At 44.4% G+C, this 16337-nt stretch overlaps 1 protein-coding gene across 4 annotated transcripts in view; it reads right to left on the bottom strand.

Moving 5' to 3' along the window:
- The window catches only part of LOC138527241 (uncharacterized), a 381456-nt gene extending 366859 nt beyond the window's left edge, over positions 1 to 14597 (bottom strand). For all 4 annotated transcript variants that reach the window (XM_069638359.1, XM_069638354.1, XM_069638370.1 and 1 more), the window contains exons 1-2: positions 14484 to 14597; positions 5295 to 5387 (exon numbers count right to left, since the gene is read on the bottom strand). In XM_069638359.1, the coding sequence (XP_069494460.1) occupies positions 5295 to 5324 (30 nt within the window). In that variant the 5' untranslated portion in view covers positions 5325 to 5387; positions 14484 to 14597. The remainder of the gene's footprint in view (positions 1 to 5294; positions 5388 to 14483) is intronic.
- Positions 14598 to 16337: the final 1740 nt, after the last annotated feature.

Raw genomic sequence — 16337 nt, 5'->3', positions numbered from 1 at the left:
TACTCACAATGTCAATTTGAAATAGGCTTCGTCACGGTCTGGTCAGGTTGGACGGGACTTCCGGCGGGTGGTTCTGAAGTCCCAGCTATCTGGGTCAGCTCTGCTCTCTGGGTCTGTCAAGCACTGGATCTGCTCACAACGGTCTGGTTTGTGGTTCTCTCAGGTTCCGGATACAGCACTGCTTTCTGGATACTGCTACAGGTTCTTGCAAAAATTCAAACAGCTCGCCCGGCTGTTGAATAGTTTGGTTGGTTTTGAGGCCTGCTGAAGAGGATTCAGCTGGTGGATTCAGGCCTCTCTGCTACAAATTCTGGAGTTCATTTCCGCTACAGGTTCTGGAGATTGATGGATTTGAAATCTGGATCTCTGGATGTGAAGTCGTCGGTCAGCATGCTCCGCAGCAAATGGAATTGAATGTCTCTACCTGTCCCAGAAGTCTTTTTATGTGTTTTAAAAACTGGGTAGAGAGGCTAGCATCCCTAAGCCTGCCCCTCTCTTGATTTGATAGGTCAATAGATTCTTTGGTCCCTGATTTGGGAAGGGATAGTGTGTCAGAGTGATGTCATTTTTATGACCTGCAGAAATGACACTCCCCTGGTCAATGTGCACACAAATCTATTCTGGCGTTTCTAGGAGCTTGCATTCAAAAATGGCAACTTATTTTCGATTTTAGTGGGTTTTGCAACATTGGTTTTTCATCAAAAATTATACAAAGGTACATTTCCCTTCCACATATATCCCAGTAACTTTCCATGTCTCTAGCTTAAACACATTGTCTACAATAATCATAATTAGCAGGGTTTGGCCCCAGAACATGGTACAATTTGGAGTTTGGACTCAAATCGTGAGGGCATTTTTCAAACTAAGACTCTTAAAGTTGTACATTTCTGTCATTTGGTTACAATAAATTATCACTGTTTCTATAAAATATATATTTGTTGCAATTCAACTCCCCCAAGTGTTTGGGTCCGCCTCCAGGAGTCTGGGTGGGTCAGTGATCACATGTCTCTCCTTGCTGGCAGAGGGCTGTTGACAGGAAACACTCAAAATTAACATACCCCATTCAAAAGAAAGAGCCTTTAGTGTGGGCTCCAGCAGGCTGCCTGGAAGTCCCTCCTCAATCAATCAACAGGGTCATGTGATATCCTGCCTCCTGTGGTGAGTCGCTGGGGTGTTAAGGTTTCCCAGCCTCTTGGCCTCTGGGAACAGCAGGTGGCTAAGATTTCCAATTAACTAACAAGCTTTGAAGTCCCTGCCCCTCTTGCAACTCCTAAATACAGTTTCCCTGTCAGAGTTTAGACCGCTAGCGCCACCTTGGGGAATTTGTCGGTACTGCATCCATTTTTGAGTTGTCTTGAATTAATGCATTTCAATAGAGTGGTCTTTTGCTTGATAGTATAGGACCCTTGCTTAACATTGTTTTGATGGCATCCTTGCAGTAGAGTGGTGATGTGGAACCCCCCCCCACAAGAAGGTTGTATCTTGGGAGTGGTCTCGTGCCAACTGCGCAGTTCTCCTATTCTGGCGTGAATGTGGGCGGCGATAGCTCATCCCCACATCCACCCAGTCTAATGATTTATTTTGACTTGGGATAGAATAATGGGCGGCGACAGCTCATCCCCACATCTACCCAGTCTATTGATTCACATGGGTCAAAACCCTTGACACCTCTCAGGTGGCCAGGGAAAGGCAGATGCTTCCTGATCCTAACCATGGGGGTGGTGCTACCCAGGAGAATCACCAGGCAGGAGAAGTGCCCCAAGGAAATAAGAGCACTTAGTGGGTTGAGACGCAGTATTTGTCTTCCTCAAGAAAGGGAATATCTGTAATGCCGGAATATGTAATGGCTTGCTATTAGAGAGAGCTTTTATTTTGCCAAGCTGACTGTAGATGAAGATAACCACAAGCAGTTATATTCTGAAAGTCAGAAAAACCCTCTTTAAATCATCACTGACATTTATAAACATAAAAGCCCCTATGTGTCCCAGAGAAATAAGTAAGAGTCTTTAAATGTTCCCAGGTGAAATCCTGAAAAACCATACTCTTCTAAAAAGTAAATAATATTTGGAATCCTCATAGTACTTTAGGGAATAGGAATAAGATGAAAAGTGAACGTGAGAATGATAATTTCACACATAAAACTGAATTCTATATTATGGACTACAAGTCCCATAAATCCCAAGGAACTGGGATGAAGAAGTCGACTACAGAGGCACAGGACTGAAGGTCACAGTCAATTGGGAATACTCACCCACACCTGAGGAGGAATGTGAGGCATAAAATGTCCTCTCGGGTGAGGTCATAGGAAGTAGTAGCAGTATAAGGAGGGGTCATTTTCCTTCCTCCACGAAGCAGCAGCAGAAGCAGAGGTTGTGTGCGAGCATGGACGCTGGGATCACGGTGGCGTATGAGGTTGATACAAGTCCTGAGAGGGTCCCGATTGCTCCAGACCATAGTTGCAAAGCTGACGCAGTGGTAAGCACCAGGAGAAAGGACTCTCCCACTGAAGAATGCAGCTGCAGAGGTCGTGCAGCAGAAAGTGCACCTTTTAAAAACTGTACACCCCTGTTTTGTAAGTACTGGTGGCAGGCAAGCACTGACGCATTGTTGGAGCCAGTAGAGCCCTGCTGACGCGAGACGCAGAGGACCATGGAGAACAGATTCCCTGACCGTGTCGGGAAGGTGAAGCAAAGGACCTGGAAGCAGCAAAGCAAATGGGCACGCAGCCAGACCCGGTGAGTTCACTGTTAGATAGTGACTCCAGAGCACTCTGTATCCATCCGCTGGCCAAGTTCAGGAGCCTCAACTATAGTAAAGAAATAAATGAAGTGAAAATATTGGAAAAGAACCCTTTTGAATACTGAACTAATAGAAAACAAGTAAATGCCTATGTTAACAATCAAGTTGATTTAAAAGGGCACAAATGGCAACATAAGAATGTGATTTCCATATCAGAAGTGGGTGATTATGACATTGTGGGGCATACAAAGAGCCAGCAACACAAAAGGGCAAAATCTATTATAGAAAAGATTCATTGCCACAGCCGAAAGAGAAATATACCAAAGCAATTAAGACAGACCGTAATTGCCAAAGACATAAGAAAACAGTTGGGGCCTCATCACAAGTTGGGCGGCAACCCTTAAATGCGGCAGTAACACCATTACCGCTGCATTTAAGGGTATGCCAAATCACAGGCGTTTGGCGGATTTACCCCCAGCTCTGAGCTGGTTGCAAATCCGCTGCGATTTTGCTGATTTTCGGCACTATTACCGCCGGCATTAATAGCGCCGAACATTCCCTATTGGGCCAAATGGGCCCAATGGGGAATGTGAACTTAACCGTTGCGCCAAACCCATGATCTGGCGCTATTAATGCCAATAGCCCCGGCGGTTACCGCCCAACTTGTGATGAGGCCCTTGGTGTTTTCATTGATAAAAACAATTGGCCATATGAAAAGGAGGTCCTAGGAGAGAAGGACTTAAACCCACATTGCCCAAGCCAAAGTGCGAAATTGAAACAAAATCCAGTGGTTGGTTAGTGGAAAATGGAAGAAACAAAAGTGGCTGGAAGGCTGCCCTTCTGAGGGAAGACGTCCAGAGGGAGTTGAGCATATCCTACAGAGAATGTGGCAACCACACAGCTGTAACAAAAAGCATCAGTGTGATTCTTGTTTCCCTTGAAGTGGTTCTTTTATTTGAAGTTGTGGAGCAAAAAGACATTGCTAATTTGTTTTGTTTGCGTTCAAACTTTACTACTGAAGTACTGACAAGTAGTAGTTTATTCTGCCCTAGCAGGACAGTACACCAGGTCAGAGATTGTTGGAGTAGTTGGAGGATCTGTTTTGGCAGGAGACTACACCAGAGCAGAGACCTTTGTATCGATATAGCCTGGCAGGAGAATGGGCCAGGTAGAAACCTTTTAAGTACTGTGGTATGGTGACAAATCTTGAAGAAGTTGAAGAACCACTAAAGTATTTTGTTGATAAATGCAAAATCATCCTGGCGAATTAATAACATTGAAGCAAATGTTATTTGAACTACTGCTGAAACCTGTAATATTGTCAAACAAATGGTTTTGTGAACTAGTGCAGAAATATCCTGACAAAGACCATTTTGTTGCTGAACAGAAGTTATTTCAAGGTTGAAATCAAAGAGAACTTTGTTACAATACAGGAACAAAATCCTACTTGAATCTGGGGAAGGGGAGGGAATTCACCAGATTAGAAGGAGGAACATTTATTATGATGTGACTTTAACTGTTATATTTGTTGTTGTTGAACTGCCATATATTTGTCTTGTTCAGTTGTGTATGATTAAGTGTGAGGGACAGAATCCTTTTTGTTTCCTTTAGTATATTTCAGGAAGGGAATTCCTCGTCAGGACATGGATAGTGAGGTATTGATGGGACTAGCAAGCAGACTGTGGCAGACAGCCGGGTGGAGATGAAGAAGAGGGGGCAAGAACTGGAGGGGACGAGATAACTGCAGCAGGGAAGAAGGCGCAGGGACGACGGAAGGTGACACGCCATATTAGGGGGAAAATAAAGTACAAACACTGAGAGCAGGCACTTGTGGAAGGACATATGTGCACATTCTCCTCAATGTGCCAGCTCACAAGAATCAGACCGGAGCAAAGCGCAAGCTGTTTCAGATGGGCAGCAGCAGTGCCTTTGATAATCCTAACTGCTGATTGACAAACTAGCTAAAAAACCACCACGAAGTTTATTTGATGGAAAACAAACTCAACAATCCGTAGTTCGGAAATTTCATGCTACAACCTTGCCAGTTACTATGCTTGCCAGATGTTCTGCATTCACAATACACAATCCCGTCTCTCTTACCTGTGGCAATAGTTTCAGCCATATGGTGGTGCTAAAGTGCTGCCGAACCTAAAATGTGCATGCACACGAGAAATGGCATGTGTTCAAATAAGCTGCCAGATGACATTGCAAACTTCTGGTGTGGAAAAGGCCGACGCTGGCCAGATTGTGGTGAGTGTTCTTTTACTCAATCAGCAGATAATGCCTGAAAATCTAATCCACATTTTGCTATTTGCACTATAATCAAGAAAAGCTCAGCAGCTGACCGCCAGACGCCTATGAACACCGAAAGAACATTAACCTTGGAAAACGTAGACTTAATCACTAAGATCATATATGTATTTATTGTATTAAATCGTGTTTTGTAATGTTCTGCATGGGTACAGGATACTTCACGACGCAGAAATGTGAGGTTCAACAGTATGTCCTTAGTTCAATAAAATAAATAAATCAGAGCTTTAGTAGTCTCGACTCACCCGGACACTCATTTTCCCCCTGTTCTTCATTGTGTTGTTTTATTTCCCCTGGTAGACGTTGGTTTTGGTTCACTAAGCAGCATAAAGCCTGACCTAAAGAGGAAGGAACCAGATTAAAGATGATCACACCGGATGTTTGTTACACAATACTTAGAGGATGTTTGTGAAGTATCAGGCAACCGAAGAAACAAGTGCTTTTGCAGGTGATGAAACATAACACCAAGGTGGTGTCAGGGTTAGATAGAAGAGACAATGGCACCTGCCTTGTATTTTCCCCAACAGAAATTGTATGCTTATGTTCGGGATCGTCTAACAATTGGGAAAATACGCAGCAGCCAGTATTATTTCACATGTGATATTAATACTTGAAAAGAAATTACAAGTAGAAAGAACTTCTAGACAGTACTTTGGACAGATCCAAGTTACTTATGCATGTGTAATAATGAAGCCATGATAAAAAAAGAACACAGTGGAATTTAGATGTTATCGTATTTAAGTACTGGTTTCTGGGCCATTTTGAAATCTAAAAATTCAAAAGGTTGGCAATATCATCCAGTGGCAAATTAATTCCAGGCCGAGTAAGGCTAGGCTCTTGTAGACTGTCAGACAGCATTTATTGTTCAGACAGCATTAGCCACAGGCTAGTCCTGACCAGTCACCTTTTTCTGAACAGCAGCTTGTCAACATCTGTGCATGCATGATTCGCACCTTTGGGAAGGAAGACGGAAGTGGCTGCATTGAGGTGGTGGGAACCAGGGCGCAGGATCAGGTAAGAAAGATGAAGTTGGGTCTGGGTCGAGGGGGAGAAATGGAGGCCAAAAGATGTGTGGGCGCAGCCCCCAATCAGGTGGGCTAGTGTAAAGAGTAGTGACCCAGGGTTGTGTAGGTGTCCCCAACATTGAGTCCCAATGGCGGCTCGGAGGATATAGGGGTGTCCCTCGCACTAAGGAGGGGGCAGCGTTGCCAGGGGAGTCTTCCTCACTAAGGTTCAAGGAGGCCGAGGACCTGCATGTTTGTCTACGCTGAGGTGCTAAGTGGATCAACACTGAAGTGCACAGTGGATCAAGGATGTCTTACTGCAGTGGGAAAGACGTGCCCAGAAATATAGCCTTTGGCAAACCTAGCCTGTGGCAAGACGGTTCCATCTGTTAATATCCCACAAAGATATAAATCAATAAAATACAAATACATAAATAGAGCCATATTTTTGCAGCAATATTAAGGCATGGAGCCTGCGGGGGACTCCCCTGCAACCCCAGCATTATTTTTAAAGGAGCTGGGGACACCTCCGCAACCTCTGCTCCCAAGAACCCCAAAAAATATCCCCCCAAAAAATATCGCCTATGGCCATTCCAGATGACCATATATACAGCGATAATTTTGGTGGGGATAATATGTGGTGATACCCGCAAGACACCATGGATCTGCATCAAACGCTAATAAACAATCTTACCAGACTGCAGATACTATAAACACCAACATTTTAGGGTTCAAATGAGTGATGTGGGTTGGGAAGAGGAACATGGACCTAAATCGCAAAAGCCATGCTGTCAAAATGTCTTTTTAGAGGGAAAGGTCAGAAAATGCATTACAAATAAGTTTTACAGTAGAACAAGTGAAGTATTGCTGCAGTACAATGCCTCTGAGGACATTATCCATAGAAGTACAATAAGGTTGGGCTTGTTTTGCATACCCCTGCTGGAATTGAAATATAGATTTGATGAGCTGGAGAAGCAGTTTTTCCGTGTCTGACATCACCCAGTGAGCAGGGGCTATATCCAGGAAATGTGGAGGCAGTACATAACATGCTACACATCAAATGTAACATGTGCATTACTTGCAAACCATAACATTCTGTATTTTGTGTATGACCTATGTTATTGACTTAAATGTTTTCTAGATGTGTCCCTTGGAATGTGTGTTTAAGCACAGTCACACATTCACAGAGGTAATGTCACACAGGTGTATCTGCATGGCACCAGTTGGCCTGTGGTGTCAAAAGTAGCCTCTGTTAGATGATGATGATGTCAAGCCAACCAGGCTCATCTAGGCTAAATTCAGAAACTAAACAGCTCCCAGCAGTTTAGAACCCAGCTCGATACTGCACCTTTCTTTCTGGGGAAAATCTTTCACTTTGGATGTGTGCATCTCCTAGGATTCATCTGAGGTCTAGGTGAAGTCATTCCCAGGTGGGTTACTTGATTTGATTTGTGGCAACCACTCTATTTGGTGGCTTCTAGTGCATATACAACTTATCGGTGAGAAACACCGAAACGTGTGGACGCCAAGGTAGTATTTCAAGTGGATTCATTATACACTAATGAAACCAAAAGAACAAGCCCAACAAGAGCTACTGCAGAATCACTCGAAGAAAGCCTCTAGGTGCAGTCTAGGTATAGTGTGACAAATCTCAGGAATTCGTCCCTACTTCCATAGGGGGGACTAGAGAGGTGAGCTGGCTATGCAATACCCTGCCTAGGGGTAAAGGCAAGCGGGATCCCTCTGGGGTGAACCACCATGAGACTCCCAGCCTATCTGACTTACACTCACCACCCATATTCATGGTTTATATCGCAACTGAACCTAGGGAAAACACCCAGGGGCCCTTCATGGGAGATGTTTGGTCATTGTGAATGACACCACCACTATACAGGGCTGCCAATCAAAGGAATCTTCAGTTTACCTGCAGCACCACTTTAAGAATGTGCTGGAAGAAAGAAAGATGAAGAAAGAGAAATAAAGAGAAAGAAAGAAACAGAACAGATAGACCAGCAAAACCACGCAGAGGAGGAGCAAAGCCCGAAATTAATGCGATGATGGGTGAGCGGAGGATGCAGGTATAGAGGCGCTGCTGCTTCAATGAAGGGAGAGTCCCCAGACACGGAGGCATTGCTGCAGCATGAAACACAACCGCCACCTTCAGCGGATGAAAAGGCTAGAGACCCATGCCCACAGAGAGATACTGCACCGGCCTGAGGAGTCTACAGCCCATGAGGGGCTACCAGAGGCACTCCGAACAAAGGATAGCGCATCGGCTCAGGGAGCCTGCAGCCCACGAGGGGATATCAGAGACCCACTCCCACAAAGAGGCATCATACCGGCTCAATGTGCCCGCAACCCACAAGGGGCTACCACGGACCCCCCCCCCCACAAAGGGGTACAGCAGCGGCTTGAGGAGCCTGCATCCCATGAGGGGCTACCAGAAACGCCACCATACCCAAGGGTACAGCAATGACTCGAGGAGCCCATAGCCCGTGAAGAGCTACCAGAGACATAACCCGACAAAAGGATATTGCCCACAGCCCGCGAGGGACACTGAATGAGAGAAACCCTCAAGGGGTTAATCTACAGAGGGCACTGGACACCCGAGTCCCACCGAGGCTGAAAGTGGAAAAATCCCACAAAATCTACAGGAAGGCCCAAGAAAACCTTGAACTGGTGTTTTCGTGAAGCATAAATACCAATCCGACAAGATCCATCTGATCACTGCATGGATGGGGACAGAGGAGGAGGAACAGATGAGATTCCTATTCCCACAACAAAAAAAGGTTTGAAAGACCATTTTCTTTGGACGAACTGTGACATTTTGGGTATCTTTTGATAAACCAGAGATTACCTGGAACTTTAGGGGAAAAGACAGCAAACCAGCCATCTGCCTGGGTGTAGTAATCTGCAGTAGCTTAGTTCTTTATTTCTTTCTTTCTTTCTTTCTTTCTTTCTAGAGAAGGCAGTGGTCGAAGTGAACGGGAGCGGTGCTCCTCTACCTTTTTAAATTACCTTTTGCAGCTCCTATACTTTTATTTTAAAAAGAAACCGTTCCGGAATGTTTTCGTTTTAAAATAAAAGTGTAGGAAAAAGTTGCAGTGAACGTTCCCTTAAACAGCAGATGCAAGTGTTTGGGGGTGTGCATTGTGTGTGCGAGGGGATGTGGTGATGGGGTTTGTGGGGTGTGGGTGCAGGCCAGCAGGGAACATAGTTCCACTACTTCTTTTCGTACACTTCGACCACTGAGAGAAGGTGTTTGGTATTAGGTTAGACTGGTATAATGAATCAGATGGTATTATCACTCCTTTCACGACAGTGGCCGCCCCTCATGTGGCCAGGGCACAGCAGCCGCTACATGATCCTGACCCTGGGGGCGGCTATATGAGGGAAGATCACATGGGGAGAATCAACCTCTGAGGAAATGTCATGGCATCATTCTTTGAGACATGGTATTACGTTTTTCTTCTGAGGATATCCCACCCACACCTAATGCCTTAATGGAGTATTGTTACACCTCCCCTCATCCACCTAAGAGTGCAGATCCCAGGCCTGGGGAGATCAGTTCTAGCCAATCACAGTTCAGACTCCTAGGGGTGTGTAACAATGGGCAAGAACGAATGGTAACACCCTCACACTGCAACATTGTTAGAGATAATTTCTGGGATGGACCAGGCCAGCCACCTGACATGCGAGAGCCAGCAGACTAACATGTATAATGTCCACTATAGGTGGACTAGTACTCAGTAATCCAGTAGTGTGATAGGTTTTCTGGAGAGGGGCTCAGGTTGTGACATCACTCTGACGTAATTATAGGTCAAAACTGGCCTGCGAGCCAGGAGATGTTGAGATGTCTTTGCATTTCTTCTATCCTTGTACTGATCCCTGTTCATTTTGGCTATAGTAAACCATAGTTTGAACTTGCTGTCTGGCTGTGTGTACGTTCCTTTTGGGGGAAGGTGTTAGGCTTTCAGAGTCTGATAACTCCTACCAGCCCTCGACCCTAACTGGCAGTTGTCCCCAACACGTGCAGCAATCACTACTGACCCACACACAGAAAACCAATAAGGGGAAGCAGCTCACAAAACGCATGGCCATATTTGAGTTGTGGCGCATGTTCCAGGAGGGCGATGGGGGATGCCGCGAGCCATCAGTGGATGCTGAGCCAGCAGGTGGTGATGGAGCCAGTGTCTCATCCCTCTGTACCTCCCCATGTCCCTCTGAGTGTAGCATCCAATGACACAGATGATGAGCAAGGGATTTACCCGATGCAGGAAGTAAGGGCAGCAGAAGGGTACTCAAATCCAACGAATAAGCCACCACCATATACTAAGGAGGAGAGGCCGAAAGGCGCAGGGCAACCAGCTATTGATCAAGAGGCAAGCAGCGAGGCACAGAAGAATGTGAGGGTGAAGCTCTGGGCATAGGAAAACAGAAGGAGAGGCAGAAGGGATGACTAAGGCAATGGAGGGGCTGAAGAGAAGCAGCGAAGCATCAGAGTGGGCAGAGATATTGGATGAGGAGGACAGGAAAGAGAAGGAATGGGAGGAGAAACTTGAGAGGAGAAGGGAAGAGAGATTGGAGTGGTAGGATAGGGAATGAAGAAGGTAAGAGGAGAAGGAGCGCATGGAAAGGGAACACAAGGAGAGGATCAAAAGAGACCTCAAGGAAAGGAAGAGAGCTGAGCAGTAGCAGCAGGACAGAAAAACAAGGGAAGAGGAAGAGATCAAAAGACAGAGGAGCAGCAGAGCGGGAAAAACACAAGTTAGCTGAGTGCGAACAGAGGAAGTTAGATTTGGATAGACTGGCAAGGGTACAAGCATGCAGGGAGAAGTACAAGCAAGCAATAAGAGTGGTGAAGACCCAAGGAGTCCTAGACAAGGGAAGTGACAGACTCAAGGAGGACAGACGGACAGAACCAGACAGCACAAACTTGCGAGGCAGGAGTACAATAGAAAGGGAAGGAGCAGGCCTAGGGGTCCGGAGGGGGAGTTGGGCCCTCCAAGTCCACAGACTTCCAGTGTCCCTCTGGCAACCTGGGGGCCCTCCCCAACTAAGGCTACCAGTAGATAAAATGAAGGCTTTGGCCATGATATTTACTTGGTACTTGGAAAAAAGAGAAAGGCACAAAGAGTGTCCTACAGGAACTGCGAGTTAAACTAAACTTTGCGGCTTGCAGTTGAGTTTTTGACAGGCGATTGATACAGACAATGAAGGACACAGAGGAAAAATACTATTTCACCCAACTAAGTGCAGGCCTCAAAGAGAAGCTGAGCATGATGTTGGATTGCCACACTCACTTCAATGCGACGCTAACATAGCAAACCCCCTGGTTCACCAAAAGAGAACTACATCAATGCATTAGGGCACAAGGGTTTGAGGCCCTTTTAGGCTCTGCATGGTGTGAAACACTTTGGTTTAACATTGGGTGTAAGCAGATAGACAGTTATGGGATTAACGATCTTGGAGCCGTTTGCCATCATAAGACTTCTACACCTTTAACTGAGGCTTTCACAAATATGCAAGTGTTATTTTGGTCTGACAATATTTGTGTGATATAGGCCATCAACTCAAAACCTGCAAGTTGTCCGACAGCCACAGGCTTAAAAATGTGGGCGCCAACTGCCTTTTCACATTTTCAGATAAGGTTTCGGCACCACGGTCTCAAGAGTGTTGGCCTCTTTCCAGGATAAGCTATGGAGCTTGGTATGGTGGATCCAAGCATAAGCAGAGATTTTGCTTACCCCAGGAACAAGAACGCTTTACCAAAAGAGTTATGGTGTGTTGTAGGAATGTGCATTATGCCTGAAGGAGGAGATGGCCTAGATCAGGTGGGCACAATTCAAGAATTCTTTTTATGTGGAAGGGATCAGGGCAGAACCAAGTAATGGGCGTCATGCATTTAACAACCATTGCTTTCTATATGAAAATAGATAGTAGGTGGATCCTCCAAGGGGCTTTCTAATTAGATCAGTGCTGGAACGTTGGGCCAGGACAGAACCCGACAGCAAGATTGCGATTTGAAACACAATTCTATTGTATAAAGCACCTTACAAGTGCTCAATAAAATAAATAAATACAAAGGCCCCAATTGATTCTGAAGCACTGAATGTGCGTTTGGGCAGTTTACAATCAATTTGCAGGTTGAGGTTGTGTTTTTGTTGCAGCTTTCTTCAGTTGTCTTCAGGCTGTAAATCAGTGAACTTGGTGCTTAGTCTAAGGGTGGAGCTAGCTTCAGGGAACTTAAATGGGGTGATGAAGCAGTCACTGAGACATATGCCTGCTTCAAGTACAGGGGGTCCAAAGCTGACCAAGCATCGAAATGACAGACATTGCAATTAGTCCCTTTTTCGGAAAAGTACTGCCCAATGATCACACTTGTTCAATTCATGTAGATTAGACCAGAGGGAGTGAATTACTTATACATAAACACGGAAGGGCATCCCTCACTCTTTTTTTTAATTGAGTAAGGTGCTGTTATGACCTTGTTAGTCGGGATTATGCACCACACTCCTTAAAAACAGGGACTGCTACAGTAGCCTTTGAGGGTCGGTTAAATGAGCCCGGCAGGCAAATGATGGGAGATGGAAATCAGAGAACTACACAATATATCTCCGCCCAGTGATATCTGTGAACCCACATTGCGATGAGCATAGATTGGGGAGTGAAGAGTTATTGTCTCTGTCTAGCCTGGTAGAATTTCTTCACAAATTCATTGCAGCTCTACCTTCAAGCTTGTACATTTGCGTAATGTCAGCTATAATGAAGGACTTTGCTCTCGTTGAATTAAACTGAGGATTAATTAAAATTGAAGAATTACCTGTTTAATTAAAATTGAAGAATTACCTGTAGCTTTCTCCTCACAAAACATGTGGGCTTTTATGATAGGGGACTAGTACATCTTTAGAGTGGTGCAGCAAATCCAAAAGTGTTCGAGTGGACACTGTCTTAATGTCAAGTGTACTGTGGTTACATGACTGGGAATAGCAGGCATGACATCGGATTCACGGTTGGGCATAATGGAAAAAGGTTGTCATGGAATCCCCATTCAAATAACTGTAATACAGTTACGGGACAAAGACACAAAAGACATTGTTAGAGGGCCATTAATCCAGAAAACAAAAAGGTGCTTAAATACCATTGGCCACCCTATCGGGGAACACAGAAATAAGTTGTATAACAACATAGCCAGGGTTGTGCAGAGACGAGCAAGGTCACATATGGCATTGAACTCTCCAAAAAACTGCAAAATATGACATTGGAGAAATAGAACAAAAATCCATGTTTTCTTTTTTGTCAGGCACAACTTCTTAAGCTTAAGTGACCCGTTTCTGCCCAATATACAGGAGGGCCTAAAAAGACTGGAGTGCAAATTGGTGAAGGGAATTTTGGCAGCTGTGCTCGTGGCTGCTCTTAGTCATTGGTTTTGTTTCCCAAGAGCACTGGGTGATAACAAGCAAAATAGCAGCAAATGGCACAAAATAAGATGCTGCTGCTTCTCTCATTATCAGAACTGGCCTCAGGAAAACACGCCAAGCCTTTCACCACGTTTACCATCACTTCTGAAGAATAGATCATTAGAGTCATACTATTTTAATGTCACAAACAAATGTAATTCCAGCTGTAAACAGATCATGCATGTTGTTGCGAAGACAGGAGTGTATGCAGTGATTTAAGGTGCACATGTCCTGTGATTTAATACCGTGCAATAAGCCTCCCAAGGCTGCTTGTAAACCCCTACAATGTTGGGGAATAAGGGAAATTGTGTCACAGGGAGATCAAGTGATGTGATCAGGATTCTACACTGGCAAGAGGGAAAGTCAGCATGTCATGGTTCCAGTCTACACGTAATGATAGCCATCAATCAAATGCTGTTAAAAAACAGAGAAGGCGGTAGGGATAAAAGACGGCCTGCACACATGGAATGCTCCTTAACGATTTCACTGCAGACATTCTCTCAACATTGTATCATTTACTGAGCAGAATGGTACGATGGAATAAAACATGCAGCATCCGTCCTATCATGTTTCTATGCACTACCGGAGACAGCTGTCAATATGCTATTTCAAAAACGGAAAATTCAATTAAACGTATATATAGTCTCCGTAAAAAACCAAGCAAATACTAGTACCCTCTATGCTTTTTTTCTTTTTTGGGTAAATATCAGTGTACACGTTATTTAGATTGAGAAGAGATAGTGTCTGCAGGAAAGCCTCAGATAATCCCAATTATGAAAACGTCTACTTGAGTTAATGTTGCAAACGGACGACGCACACAAACACCACGTTAAAGATTTAAACATTGCGGAATGAAAGGGGGCTGGGAGCCCTAGTGCCAGAGCCAGTTGTATACACTTTGCACGAGAGAAACAATCAATCCACTTTCCTGGACTGCAGCTAATATTAGCTGTCAGAGGCTCGCATTCACCTGCGGACACACCATGCCTGCTGCAGACTCTCTGTTGCAGATCCTCAAAATCAGCTGATAAGAAGCACACCTCAGTCCACGGACAAGGAACAAACAGAACTAGAATGTTAAAACGATAGAAACATCCCTAGTATAGAGCGGTGGTGAACAAAAAGACTAGAGTGCTTGAGGAGCACAGTTATGGTACAGGTTAGCGGCCATGTTGAGTGGGAGCATAGTGTCAATAACTAAGCTTTTAAATACGGCTTAATTCCATGTTGCTGCTTTAATACAATGACAATAAAAGATTATACTATTATCCCAGCTCAAAGGTATACATTTTATCGACCTTGACAGATCCATTCTTAGCCCTTTATAATGAATTCCTCTTACCTCAGGTTTCACACAGATATCGGTAGCAGGTACTTGCCATAACACAGTGAAATATCTCAAGCAGTAGTGTACTGGCCGAAAGAGCAGGAGGGACAGCCCACCTTCCCCTGACAGGGCTCCACAGTGCCAATATTTTAAGGCGCGCTGGGACTTTTTGCCCAGCTGCTACCTCAGGTGGGCCCTGCGATAGAAAAAAAGGGTCCCGGATGCACAGCACGATGCCGCCCTGAGCATCAAAGTTTTCTTGCCTACCTTTATTTGTTTTCCCAATTCCCCCAAAGGGCATCAGTTTAATATAATGATAGAAGACACTCCCTTCCCATTGTGGGCTGTTACCAGGGCTTTAAGAGTGCCAGGGCTTGCCAGGGCCTAGCCCTGGCAGTCTCCAAATCTTGCCCTTGAGCCAGGGCTCTCAGAACTGACCTCCCTCACCAAATTTCTTTAAAAATATGAGTCGCAATATTGCTCTCTGCCAGTAGATGTCGCCTTGAGTAATGCTTAGAATCACATCAGTTAAAGAAATGTGAAATTTGGTACTTTTCAAACAGGGAGGGGAAATTATAAGAGACTACATGGTTTGATTTTTGCCACACATTGTACTAAAGTATTATCCTTTGAATGATTTTAACTAGTATGCACGAATAATGGATCTCTTTCAAAAGAACTGCGGGATTGCACAGTGTACTGACCCCTTTTAATTTGATGTTCAGTTTCCAATTTGAATATATTTCTTTTGATCAACATTTTTACACACATTGACCATATTTAAATAGATCTTTTAAATTTTTGCCCTTTCATTGCACATATGTAAACTCGAATGGCTCTGTTAGGGCACTCCTTTAATTACATAGGCCACTCGTCTTTTAAACCTTTACTAGCTACTTGGGAGTTGAGGCTGCACATGACCTGTAGTATGCCCCGCCCCCAAATATTGAATCACGACGCTTTAGACCTTCCCCTCTATTTCTTATCCCATTTAAAGTACTGGCTGTTACTGAAAGGATGTGCTCACCTTGACAGCTATCCAGTGCAGCAACAAAATGCAGATGACCAAATGCACCTTAACAGATGCCTTGCAATTCCTGCTGTAAAACATTCGTTTTGTTAGCAGTGCCTTTCTGGGGCATGAGTGTTTGATCACTAAGCAGTGATGGCACATTTCCAAATGAAAGACCCCCTAATCACGTCCAATTGCCAACCAAATCTGTAATAATGTAATAATGCTTGTTGTAAATATTCATTTATATCCATGATGACTGCTAGCTTATTTATTTATTCATTTATTTATTTTTACATTTACATAGCGCACATGCAGCCCAAAGGCATCGCAGCACTGTTTTTGTGGCAGTCTTAGTTACAAAAAGTTAAATACATGTAATGAAAAACATAGCAGGAGTACAGTTAATTTATGGGTTTGTGGTACGTTTACATCATATACTCATTCAGATACAGATATTATCTAAAACATGAGAATGAGTAGAG

The sequence above is a fragment of the Ambystoma mexicanum genome, chromosome 1q (assembly GCF_040938575.1).
Source record: "Ambystoma mexicanum isolate Mex_15411 chromosome 1q, UKY_AmexF1_1, whole genome shotgun sequence".
Taxonomy (NCBI): Eukaryota; Metazoa; Chordata; class Amphibia; order Caudata; family Ambystomatidae; genus Ambystoma; species Ambystoma mexicanum.
Note: the sequence above shows the minus strand (reverse complement) of the source record. Positions and strands in the feature narration are given on the sequence as shown.